Genomic DNA, 12825 nt, shown 5'->3' on the forward strand with positions numbered 1-12825 from the left:
TCTATAGTGTCTGATAAACTGCACCTCTATCTATAATGTCTGACCAACTGCACCTCTATCTATGATGTCTGATCAACTGAACCTCTATCTATGGTGTCTGACCAACTGCACCTCTATCTATAGTGTCTGATAAACTGCACCTCTATCTATAGTGTCTGATAAACTGCATCTCTATCTATGATGTCTGATCAACTGCACCTCTATCTATGGTGTCTGACCAACTGCACCTCTATCTATAGTGTCTGATAAACTGCACCTCTATCTATGGTGTCTGATAAACTGCACCTCTATCTATAATGTCTGATAAACTGCACCTCTATCTATAGTGTCTGACCAACTGCACCTCTATCTATGATGTCTGATCAACTGAACCTCTATCTATGGTGTCTGACCAACTGCACCTCTATCTATAGTGTCTGACCAACTGCACCTCTATCTATGATGTCTGATCAACTGAACCTCTTTCTATGGTGTCTGACCAACTGCACCTCTATCTATAGTGTCTGACCAACTGCACCTCTATCTATGATGTCTGACCAACTGCACCTCTATCTATAGTGTCTGATAAACTGCACCTCTATCTATGGTGTCTGATAAACTGCACCTCTATCTATAGTGTCTGATAAACTGCACCTCTATCTATAATGTCTGACCAACTGCACCTCTATCTATGATGTCTGATCAACTGAACCTCTATCTATGGTGTCTGACCAACTGCACCTCTATCTATAGTGTCTGATCAACTGAACCTCTATCTATGGTGTCTGACCAACTGCACCTCTATCTATAGTGTCTGATAAACTGCACCTCTATCTATAGTGTCTGATAAACTGCATCTCTATCTATGATGTCTGATCAACTGCACCTCTATCTATGGTGTCTGACCAACTGCACCTCTATCTATAGTGTCTGATAAACTGCACCTCTATCTATGGTGTCTGATAAACTGCACCTCTATCTATAATGTCTGATAAACTGCACCTCTATCTATAGTGTCTGACCAACTGCACCTCTATCTATGATGTCTGATCAACTGAACCTCTATCTATGGTGTCTGACCAACTGCACCTCTATCTATAGTGTCTGACCAACTGCACCTCTATCTATGATGTCTGATCAACTGAACCTCTTTCTATGGTGTCTGACCAACTGCACCTCTATCTATAGTGTCTGACCAACTGCACCTCTATCTATGATGTCTGACCAACTGCACCTCTATCTATAGTGTCTGATAAACTGCACCTCTATCTATGGTGTCTGATAAACTGCACCTCTATCTATAGTGTCTGATAAACTGCACCTCTATCTATAATGTCTGACCAACTGCACCTCTATCTATGATGTCTGATCAACTGAACCTCTATCTATGGTGTCTGACCAACTGCACCTCTATCTATAGTGTCTGATAAACTGCACCTCTATCTATGATGTCTGATCAACTGCACCTCTATCTATGGTGTCTGACCAACTGCACCTCTATCTATAGTGTCTGATAAACTGCACCTCTATCTATGGTGTCTGATAAACTGCACCTCTATCTGTAGTGTCTGATAAACTGCACCTCTATCTATAGTGTCTGACCAACTGCACCTCTATCTATGATGTCTGATAAACTGCACCTCTATCTATAGTGTCTGACCAACTGCACCTCTATCTATAGCGTTTGACCAAATACAACTCTATCTATGGTGTCTGACCAACTGCACCTCTATCTATGGTGTCTGACCAACTGCACCTCTATCTATGGTGTCTGACCAACTGCACCTCTATCTATGGTGTCTGACCAACTGCACCTCTATCTATAGTGTCTGACCAACTGCACCTCTATCTATAGTGTCTGACCAACTGCACCTCTATCTATGATGTCTGACCAACTGCACCTCTATCTATAGTGTCTGATAAACTGCACCTCTATCTATGGTGTCTGATAAACTGCACCTCTATCTATAGTGTCTGATAAACTGCACCTCTATCTATAATGTCTGACCAACTGCACCTCTATCTATGATGTCTGATCAACTGAACCTCTATCTATGGTGTCTGACCAACTGCACCTCTATCTATAGTGTCTGATAAACTGCACCTCTATCTATGATGTCTGATCAACTGCACCTCTATCTATGGTGTCTGACCAACTGCACCTCTATCTATAGTGTCTGATAAACTGCACCTCTATCTATGGTGTCTGACCAACTGCACCTCTATCTGTAGTGTCTGATAAACTGCACCTCTATCTATAGTGTCTGACCAACTGCACCTCTATCTATGATGTCTGATAAACTGCACCTCTATCTATAGTGTCTGACCAACTGCACCTCTATCTATAGCGTTTGACCAAATACAACTCTATCTATGGTGTCTGACCAACTGCACCTCTATCTATGGTGTCTGACCAACTGCACCTCTATCTATGGTGTCTGACCAACTGCACCTCTATCTATGGTGTCTGACCAACTGCACCTCTATCTATAGTGTCTGACCAACTGCACCTCTATCTATAGTGTCTGACCAACTGCAACTCTATCAATAGTGTCTGACCAACTGCAACTCTATCTATAGTGTCTGACCAACTGCAACTCTCTCTATAGTGTCTGACCAATTGCAACTCTCTCTATAGTGTTTGACCAGATGCAACTCTGTCAATAATGTCATTTTCAAGTTTGACAAGAATAGTTGCTATGCCAATTTTCATACTATTCACAATCTGTTAATTATGTTTGCACATTTATACTGGTTGTGTAACAGTTGAAAAAATCCTTATTGCTTAACTGGTTATCAGTTGTGTAATTTTGTTTATTTTAGATGCTGAAAAGAATGCCCTAGTGACCTGACTTGTTATTTATATTAATGTGACTTTGTGAATATGAATTTTACTGCCATAAAGCTAACCAACGTCATTGTTTTTATTCCTTCACATTTGCTAGAATGCGAGACCTACACTTCCCGGACTACAGACCTGGACTTTTATTACCGCTATCATCCGTCTCCTCTACCTACTAACCGAGTAGAGTTTCAGGTGCGGGCCAGCAATGACGTCCACATTGCTCTATCTTCATCCAATACGGGTCAAGGTCAAATGTATGAAGTCGTCATTGGTGGATGGGGCAACACCCAGTCAGTAATTAGAACCTGTGGTCAATGTGCCCATGTAGCTGAGGTTCAAACCATCGGTATTCTCAGTGCATCTGAATTTAGAGGGTTTGTGATCACCTATGAATCCAATGGATATATAGCTGTGTACAAATATGGTGAGGGAATACCATTCATGTTTTGGACGGACCCTGATCCTTTTCAGATCAACTATGTTGGCTATTCAACAGGCTATGGGAGTGAAGGAGAATATAAGTTCTGTGATCTTGGTAAGATGTTATTTTAACAATTTTGTTCTTACCAAGTTGAAGATCAAATTTATTTCTCATATTCATTCCTGCATAAATACAGAGCAAACATAAATAGCATTTACTGTTACAATGAAGGACACCAGAGAAATATAATCTTCCACAGAAGCTGTTGACCTTTGAAGAAAAATACACATCTGTAAGCATAAAAATGGTAGTAAAAAGTAAGAAAGACATAGCTTATATGGAACAGAATACTGCAACCTTTCTAATTGAAGTAGTTACTTGAACTTTGTAATGAAGTGTGTTCTACACACAGATGCAGCTATTCACAAATATCTTGTGAGGTTATTGCATTAGACAGTTGAACCCACTGTGAAAATGGCTCTCATCCTAAGACAATTGAACTCATTGTGACAATAGCTTCCATCCTATGACTATTGAGCCCACTGCAACAATAGTTCCCATCCTTAGATCATTGAACTCACTGTGACAATGCTACAATCTTGAGACAGTTGTATTCACAGTACAATAGCTACCATCCTGTGACTATTGAGCCAACTGCAACAATAGCTCCCATCCTTCGATCATTGAACCACTGTGACGATAGCTCTTATCCTTAGATCATTGAACCACTGTGACGATAGCTACCATCCTGAGACAGTTGTACTCACAGTACATTAGCTACCATCTTGAGACAGTTGTACACACTGTGACAACAGCTTCCATCCTGTGACTATTGAGCCAACTGCAACAATAGTTCCCATCCTTAGATCATTGAACCACTGTGACGATAGCTCTTATCCTTAGATCATTGAACCACTGTGACGATAGCTACCATCCTGAGACAGTTGTACTCACAGTACATTAGCTACCATCTTGAGACAGTTGTACACACTGTGACAACAGCTTCCATCCTGTGACTATTGAGCCAACTGCAACAATAGTTCCCATCCTTAGATCATTGAACTCACTGTGACAATAGCTACCATCCTGTTCTTGTTTTCTTTGGCTTTACAGATGCTGGTAGCTCAGGAACTGTTAATGTTGGACCTACTCGTGAGTATATTACAATCGTAAACCTCTTCATAAAGTAAGAGAAGAAGAAGTATAAAACACATGTAAAACTGTTTCAGGTTTATGGCTTACATATATATATGAACCTTTAACTATATGCATCAGCTCTTGTGTTTTTGTAGCAGTTTATCGAAAATTCATTTCTTTAAATTTTTAAATCATTAATGAAGACACTTTGCTAACTGAAAATGAGCTATGTGGGAAAAGAGACTCAAAAATAAACCCAATGTAGTATTAATGAAACATTTGTTAAACCCCAATACACCTCGTGACGCCAATGTTGTACTTGTGCAGGGGCAATTTTTTTGGTAGGTTGGTCTTCTGAGATGACCAAAATTTATGTTATGACAACCTAAATGAGCTGTAGAGGTTATATGTGGAACGATTAGTAGTTTACATCAACTTCAGATTTCATTGTAGCTAAATACCCCCAAATCTAGGTAAAAGGATAAATTGGTACCATTCCCTAAAGCTGGTGCTCTATTCACCAATTCCTCACACCTCTCCGACAGTGTTTATATTGGTCATTGTTATTTTGCTATGGTGACTATTTTTGGACAACTGAATTTACTGTTCAGACAACCAGAATGTAAGGCCTGCTTGTCCCTGGGACAACCAGAAAAATTGGTAACAAATTTGCACTCTTCAATGAGAATCCTAAGAGTATCCCCCTTTCATGTAGCTTACTGTACCAGTGTTATATGTTGGGACTTTCATGTAGCTAACTGTACCAGTGTGATATGTTGGGCCTTTCGTGCAGCTTACTGTACCATTGTAATATGTTTCATGCAGCTTACTGCACCAGTGTGATATGTTGGGCCTTTCATGCAGCTTACTGCACCAGTGTGATATGTTGGGCCTTTCATGCAGCTTACTGTAACAGTGAAATATGTTGGGCCTTTCATGCAGCTTACTGTACCAGTGTAATATGTTGGGCCTTTCATGTAGCTTACTGCACCAGTGTTATTTGTTGGGCCTTTCATGAAGCTTACTGTACCAGTGTAATATGTTGGGCCTTTCGTGCAGCTTACTGTACCAGTGTGATATGTTGGGCCTTTCATGCAGCTTACTGCACCAGTGTGATATGTTGGGCCTTTCATGCAGCTTACTGTAACAGTGTAATATGTTGGGCCTTTCATGCAGCTTACTGTACCAGTGTAATATGTTGGGCCTTTCATGTAGCTTACTGCACCAGTGTTATTTGTTGGGCCTTTCATGTAGCTTACTGTACCAGTGTAATATGTTGGGCCTTTCATGTAGCTTACTGTACCAGTGTAATATGTTGGGCCTTTCGTGCAGCTTACTGAACCAGTGTGATATGTTGGGCCTTTCATGCAGCTTAATTCACCAGTGTGATATGTTGGGCCTTTCATGTAGCTTACTGCACCAGTGTAATATGTTGGGCCTTTCATGTAGCTTACTGTACCAGTGTAATATGTTGGGCCTTTCGTGCAGCTTACTGTACCAGTGTAATATAATGGGCCTTTCATGCAGCTTACTGTACCAGTGTAATATGTTGGGCCTTTAATGCAGCTTACTGTACCAGTGTAATATGGTGGGCCTTTCATGCAGCTTACTGTAACAGTGTAATATGTTGGGCCTTTCATGCAGCTTACTGTATCAGTGTAATATGTTGGGCCTTTCATGCAGCTTACTGTACCAGTGTAATATGTTGGGCCTTTCATGCAGCTTACTGTACCAGTGTAATATGTTGGGCCTTTCATGCAGCTTACTGTACCAGTGTAATATGTTGGGCCTTTCATGCAGCTTACTGTACCAGTGTAATATGTTGGGCCTTTCATGCAGCTTACTGTACCAGTGTAATATGTTGGGCCTTTCATGCAGCTTACTGTACAGTGATGGGAAATGGATTGTTGTGAAGATAATCTGCATCACTTTCCTCTTTTTAATTTCCATTTCAGCTGTATTTGACTCCCGTTGTGGTAGTGGCTGGGAGTATGACTCATCTTCTGGTAACTGCTACCTGTTCCAGCCATATCGTTACCTTTCCTGGACGGATGCAGAGATACAATGTAACCTTGGAGGAGGAAACCTGATTTCTATTGGTGGATCCTCTGAAATGAATTATATATTGGGTAAGAAACTTCATTCAGGGTTTGATTAGTTGAGGAGAAACCCTGATAAGTATCAGTGGATCCACTGAAATGAATTACATATTGGGTAAAGAAACATTCAGGGTTTGATAAGTTTAGGGGGAAACCTGATCAGTATCAGTGGATCCACTGAAATGAATTACATATTGGGTAAGAAACATTCAGGGTTTGATAAGTTTAGGGGAAAACTGATTTCTATCGGTGGATCCTCTGAAAAGAATAACATAATAGGTAAGAAACCTCATTCAGGGTTTGAATAGTTTAGGGGAAACCTGATTAGTATCAGTGGATCCACTGAAATGAATAATGTGTTGGGTAAGAAACCTCATTTAGGGTTTGATTGGAGGAAACTTGATAAGTATCGGTGGATCCAAAGAAATTAATTACATATTGGGTAAGAAACATCATTCAGGGTTTGATTAGTTGAGGAGAAAACCTGATTAGTATCGGTGGATCCACTGAGATGAATAACATATTGGGTAAGAGACCTCATTCAGGGTTTGATTAGTTTAGGAGGGCTTAACCTGGTCCCAGTCAGTGGTGACCTTGAATTGCTAACATATTGAAATAACATAATTCTGTGTTTGATTAATTTAATCGTGGAGTGGGGGGGGGGGATCTCTCAAGGGTCTCTCGTAATGCTATAAAAGATTCTTTTCTAATCACTTCCTCCTTTATTACTCTTCATTTGTCATTTTATCTTTCAAGAAACCACAAGAAATATTTCAAAAACATAACTAACGATATGTCATATTTGAGGTGTGCACACACCTTTAATTGCCTCAGCCAATTAGAACTCTAGTTTGTAGGCTACCATCCTTTCCCTATGGATTTCAAGAACCCAACTTTGGAATCTGATTCTCACAAGCTCTCATCTTTATAAAGTCATCTGTTTCAACCAATCAAGTACTTCATGTATAATGTTTGTTTTAATTCCTGAATCAACCTATGTTTCTCAATACAGGTCGCATGGCAGTAATTAGTGAGAGCCGTTTATGGATTGGTGCATCTGACACTAATCGCGAGGGGGGTTGGACCTGGAGTGATGGCTCTGGATTTACCTTTTTAAACTGGGCCCCAGGTGAAGTATTTAACAAATGGAACTTTAAATCTTTTAGCTATTTTGGCATTTTCTCCTAGGATGTTTCTGTACATTAGTTCAATTTGTACAAATGACAGGACCTGATTATGTTGTGATATTTTGATTCTGCTGGGCTTAAAATCCTGGCCCTCTAACTATGGAACATCCTAGGCATGTAATGGTATCTAATCTACTTGGCTCCATCTTCCAGTCAGGACTAATATTGTTGTTAACATAATGCTTAGATTACATTTTGTGTACACAACATATTGCAGAGAAAATGTGTCATTTTAGAAAGATTTGTAACTATGACAACAGATCACATTTTACTTATATAGCAATATATACTTGAAAATGACACCTGAGCCTAACAAACTGTTGCAACTAAGAGCAGATAGTAGATATTCTACTTCTATATCAATAGCTTAGGCTTACAGACTGTTTCAACTAAGAGTTACAAGATAGACATTTAGACAGTGTAGGTTAATACACAAATGTTTATGTCCAGTTGCCTGATGATCGCCGTACACTGCAGGCGTGAAACTTGAGTAAGTGTGAGTAAGTATATATATATATATATATATATATATATAAATGAAAATAGTAATGAGTTGGAAAATCAAGAACAGTGAAGAAACTTTCAGCCTCCACCGGGCTTCGAACCACAAGCCTCCCGCTCTGTACGCGGACACCCTAACCACTAGGCTATGGACGCTGATTGAATGTCCAGAGGTTCGAAACCGGTAAGGAAGGTCGTAATTCCACTGTAGGCGTGTGTATATATATATATATATATATTGATACCTGAGCCTTACAGATTGTTTCAACTAGGAGAAGATTGGTTTTATTTAGCTTAGACATAAAAGTTTTGCAACTAGGAGCAGACAGTAGATGTTTTACTTACACACCAATAGGTTAGATTTTCTGGGTTTTGCAACTAAGAGACAGTACATGTATTACTTGTATCCCAATTGATGGAGTTGCAGATCTCATCTCTTCTGTGACAAAATTGATCTGCATTGACCTTTCACCTCGACCCTTAACAACTACATAAGTATTGTTTAAAATTTATCCCATTATTCTCTACATTATATTGTGTTTTAATTACTTTCACCAACATACTGACAAGCAGAAAATGGTTAATATCAGTTTTTGGGTATTTGATCTCTGACATCACCAATCACTCAGACCTGTATGAGTTTACAGTACATTGTCTGGCATGTATACCCAAAACATTTGATGTGATCAGGCTTACGGTCCAGGAGAAGTTCACGAAACACTTTTTTGCACAAATTAGACCAGTTTTACCTTTTAACTCAGTTGACCTTTGACCCTAAATCTGTCTTATTTTGAAATTTGCATCATCATTCTCTACATACCATGTGGTGTAATGGCTTTTTTTAACATGTTGGCATGCAAAAATGGCTACAAAAACAACAACAAATTTTTAGGTTTCTTGACCTCTGATCTTTGACCTATGAAGTCAACAATCAGGTATGTAGGCACCAGCTTACATTTTCAGGCACCTGTCCAAAATTACACACATATTTTGCTCACTCACAAACACTTGCACACCTGTACTCAACCACACTCATGCACACACTTCCTCACATTTCTGGTGTGGGGTGAAGTACAATATCTCACCTCCTTATACATTACATGTAGGCAGATGAGATAATAATGATTTATAGATCACAGTCAAATGAAAGTACTGGACCTTCTTTCAGTTAAACTCAACTTTCTGTGGCCAGTATGTTACTGATTTGTTGCTAGAAGAAACCTAAGCACATATTATGTTATTTACCGCTGTGGTCCATAGAATATGTCATTAATGCCAATTTTATGTGGTCAGTAAGTGACTAATTAATTGACAAACATGTATTATGTAATTCCCCAGTTTGGACAATATCATTTGTCTTAAATTTAACTCTGAATAATCAAGTATGTGTCACTGTTGTACATAGTTTTACATTTACACATTCATTATTATTGCAACTGACTGATGAGTCAGAATTTTTGTGTATGTTGGAGACAGTCGCAGAATATTCACTCATTTCTGTGTTTACTTAAATTTGATTAGTGAAATTTTAATAGTTCTATGTGTCTCTAACAATGTTGTTATTAAATAACATAAATATGGGGTAAAGTATTACACTTTAAGCAACTCTTTGATGCCATATACCAACAGAAATTTGAAATGAAATCTTCATCAGGTGAACCAAATGATGCTAATGAAGTGGAACACTGTGCAGAGATGTATGTTAACACTGGAACTTGGAATGATATCGTATGTACTGCACAACTGGGATATGTGTGCAAGAAAAATGGTAACAAATTTTGATGCTATATCACTGAAAATATTGATCTTTGATCATATTTGATATATTTATTGATAAATACAATTTGCTTTGCTTGCTAACTTAAACATCAAGAAGAACACTAACATTTATTGTTTTAGGTCCAGTAGGACAGTCATAAGGTTCAAGATATTTAGTATCTGCCAATTAATAATGATAATTTAGTCTAAAAAGCATAAAATCAATTCATTACTTCTCAAAATATGATCAAAACACTACCCCTTACCCTGCTAGTAGTAACAGTGTGATAGATTTGTACATTGCATTAGTCAGAAGGCATACACAGTAGCCTGTGAGAGGAAAATGGCTTTCCCATTGGTTTTGTATAAAGAAAATTGTATGTGGTTTGGTATTCTCACTTTTTGTGTTAATGAATAATTAATATAATAGGTTATAAATCAGAGTGTGTATCCTTGGTATATAAACAATGGCAACCATGCCCAAGCAAGTTAATATTGGTCTCTATTTTGACATCAAAAGTTCAACGAAGTCAGTCAAGACATTTGTTTGTTCTTTTTGCATAAGGTCACTCTAAAGAACAAGTTATTTGAATTAAAATATATTGAATAATCTGACATAGTAGACTGTAACCAGATGATGTATGGTTTTTGACAGGATATCTGGTAGATAATTTCAATGTGTACCACAGCATGTACTTGGATGGATATGACAATCTACAGTTAACTAACATCTACCCAGAGGAGTGTGCTAGGCAGTGTATACAGCAATCTGGATTTACATGCAGATCAATTGAATACAACACCAAGACAATGGATTGCTCCCTGAGTGATGCCAGCAATCTTTACTCTGGGGTTTCTACCACGTATATGGAAGATATAGACTACTATGAGAGGCGTGAGTAACCACACTTTCCAATGTGTTAGCTAAAGAGCTGTTTCCCTTATTCTTTAGTGGATTGCACCCCTATTTCATTATCTAATTATCTATTAAATAATTTGATAGTTTGTTTAGACTACTAATAGAGACTTGAGTAATCATCCCTGTTGATATATATGGCTGTGTCAGCCTGTGTGTGTGCGTTTGTTTTTCTATCCGACCGAGGACTTGAACAAAAGAATTCCAGGTCCTCGGTTGTGATTTCTAAAGAATCACCACGTCCTCGAAAGAATTCTATTGTATGGGGTATTGTTAAGGTTAGGGTACGTGGATTTGAACAATGGAAAATACAATGGGGTCCTCGGTCAGAATGAAACACAAACATGTGTGTGTGTGTGTGTGGATGTACCAAGGGATGAATGTTTTTTTTTACCATAGCAACCAGTGAGTGGCAGCATAGCAAAATAATGTGCAAAATATTACACAGGACTCCATTTTGTTTCATATCATATATATCATTAGAGAAAATTTGTTATATTTTAATCTAAACTCAGATTATCATTTGATAAGGTCAGCTGTGAGTTATTGTGCGTGTGTTTCTGTTTGTACCTGTAGCTGTTGGTGAACAGTGTCCATCAGGATGGGATATGTTTCTTCTGTGAGTTATTGTGCGTGTGTTGCCATTTGTATCTGCAGCTGTTGGTGAACAGTGTCCATCAGGATGGGATATGTTTCATCTGTGAGTTACTGTGAGTGTGTTTCCATTTGTACCTGTAGCTGTTGGTGAACAGTGTCCATCAGGATGGGATATGTTTCTTCTGTGAGTTATTGTGCGTGTGTTGCCATTTGTATCTGCAGCTGTTGGTGAACAGTGTCCATCAGGATGGGATATGTTTCATCTGTGAGTTACTGTGAGTGTGTTTCCATTTGTACCTGTAGCTGTTGGTGAACAGTGTCCATCAGGATGGGATATGTTTCTTCTGTGAGTTACTGTGAGTGTGTTTCCATTTGTACCTGTAGCTGTTGGTGAACAGTGTCCATCAGGATGGGATATGTTTCTTCTGTGAGTAATTGTGAGTGTGTTTCTGTTTGTACCTGTAGCTGTTGATGAACAGTGTCCATCAGGATGGGATATGTTTCATCTGTGAGTTAATGTGAGTGTGTTTCTGTTTGTACCTGTAGCTGTTGGTGAACAGTGTCCATCAGGATGGGATATGTTTCTTCTGTGAGTTATTGTGCGTGTGTTGCCATTTGTATCTGCAGCTGTTGGTGAACAGTGTCCATCAGGATGGGATATGTTTCATCTTTGAGTTACTGTGAGTGTGTTTCCATTTGTACCTGTAGCTGTTGGTGAACAGTGTCCATCAGGATGGGATATGTTTCTTCTGTGAGTAATTGTGAGTGTGTTTCTGTTTGTACCTGTAGCTGTTGATGAACAGTGTCCATCAGGATGGGATATGTTTCATCTGTGAGTTAATGTGAGTGTGTTTCTGTTTGTACCTGTAGCTGTTGGTGAACAGTGTCCATCAGGATGGGATATGTTTCTTCTGTGAGTTATTGTGCATGTGTTTCCATTTGTATCTGTAGCTGTTGGTGAACAGTGTCCATCAGGATGGGATATGTTTCATCTGTGAGTTACTGTGAGTGTGTTTCCATTTGTACCTGTAGCTGTTGATGAACAGTGTCCAACAGGATGGCATATATGTTCATCTGTGAGTTATTGTGCATGTGTTTCCATTTGTACCTGTAGCTGTTGATGAACAGTGTATCGAGGCATATTGGTCAGCTGTGAGTTATTGTGCATGTGTTTCCATTTGTACCTGTAGCTGTTGATGAACAGTGTCCATCAGGATGGCATATTGGTCAGCTGTGAGTTATTGTGCGTGTGTTTCCATGTGTACCTGTAGCTGTTGATGAACAGTGTCCATCAGGATGGCATATTGGTCAGCTGTGAGTTATTGTGTGTGTGTTTCCATGTGTACCTGTAGCTGTTGATGAACAGTGTATCGAGGCATATTGGT

The 12825-nt window shown here is 39.0% G+C and overlaps 1 protein-coding gene across 1 annotated transcript in view; it reads left to right on the top strand.

Annotated features, from left to right (window-relative positions):
* The window catches only part of LOC139966044 (macrophage mannose receptor 1-like), a 130239-nt gene that overhangs the window by 34530 nt on the left and 82884 nt on the right, over window positions 1-12825 (top strand). The window contains exons 15-20 of the mRNA XM_071968678.1: window positions 2925-3359; window positions 4359-4397; window positions 6338-6511; window positions 7494-7610; window positions 9824-9937; window positions 10583-10822. Of these exons, the coding sequence (XP_071824779.1) occupies window positions 2925-3359; window positions 4359-4397; window positions 6338-6511; window positions 7494-7610; window positions 9824-9937; window positions 10583-10822 (1119 nt within the window). The remainder of the gene's footprint in view (window positions 1-2924; window positions 3360-4358; window positions 4398-6337; window positions 6512-7493; window positions 7611-9823; window positions 9938-10582; window positions 10823-12825) is intronic.

The sequence above is a fragment of the Apostichopus japonicus genome, chromosome 4 (assembly GCF_037975245.1).
Source record: "Apostichopus japonicus isolate 1M-3 chromosome 4, ASM3797524v1, whole genome shotgun sequence".
NCBI lineage: Eukaryota > Metazoa > Echinodermata > Holothuroidea > Aspidochirotida > Stichopodidae > Apostichopus > Apostichopus japonicus.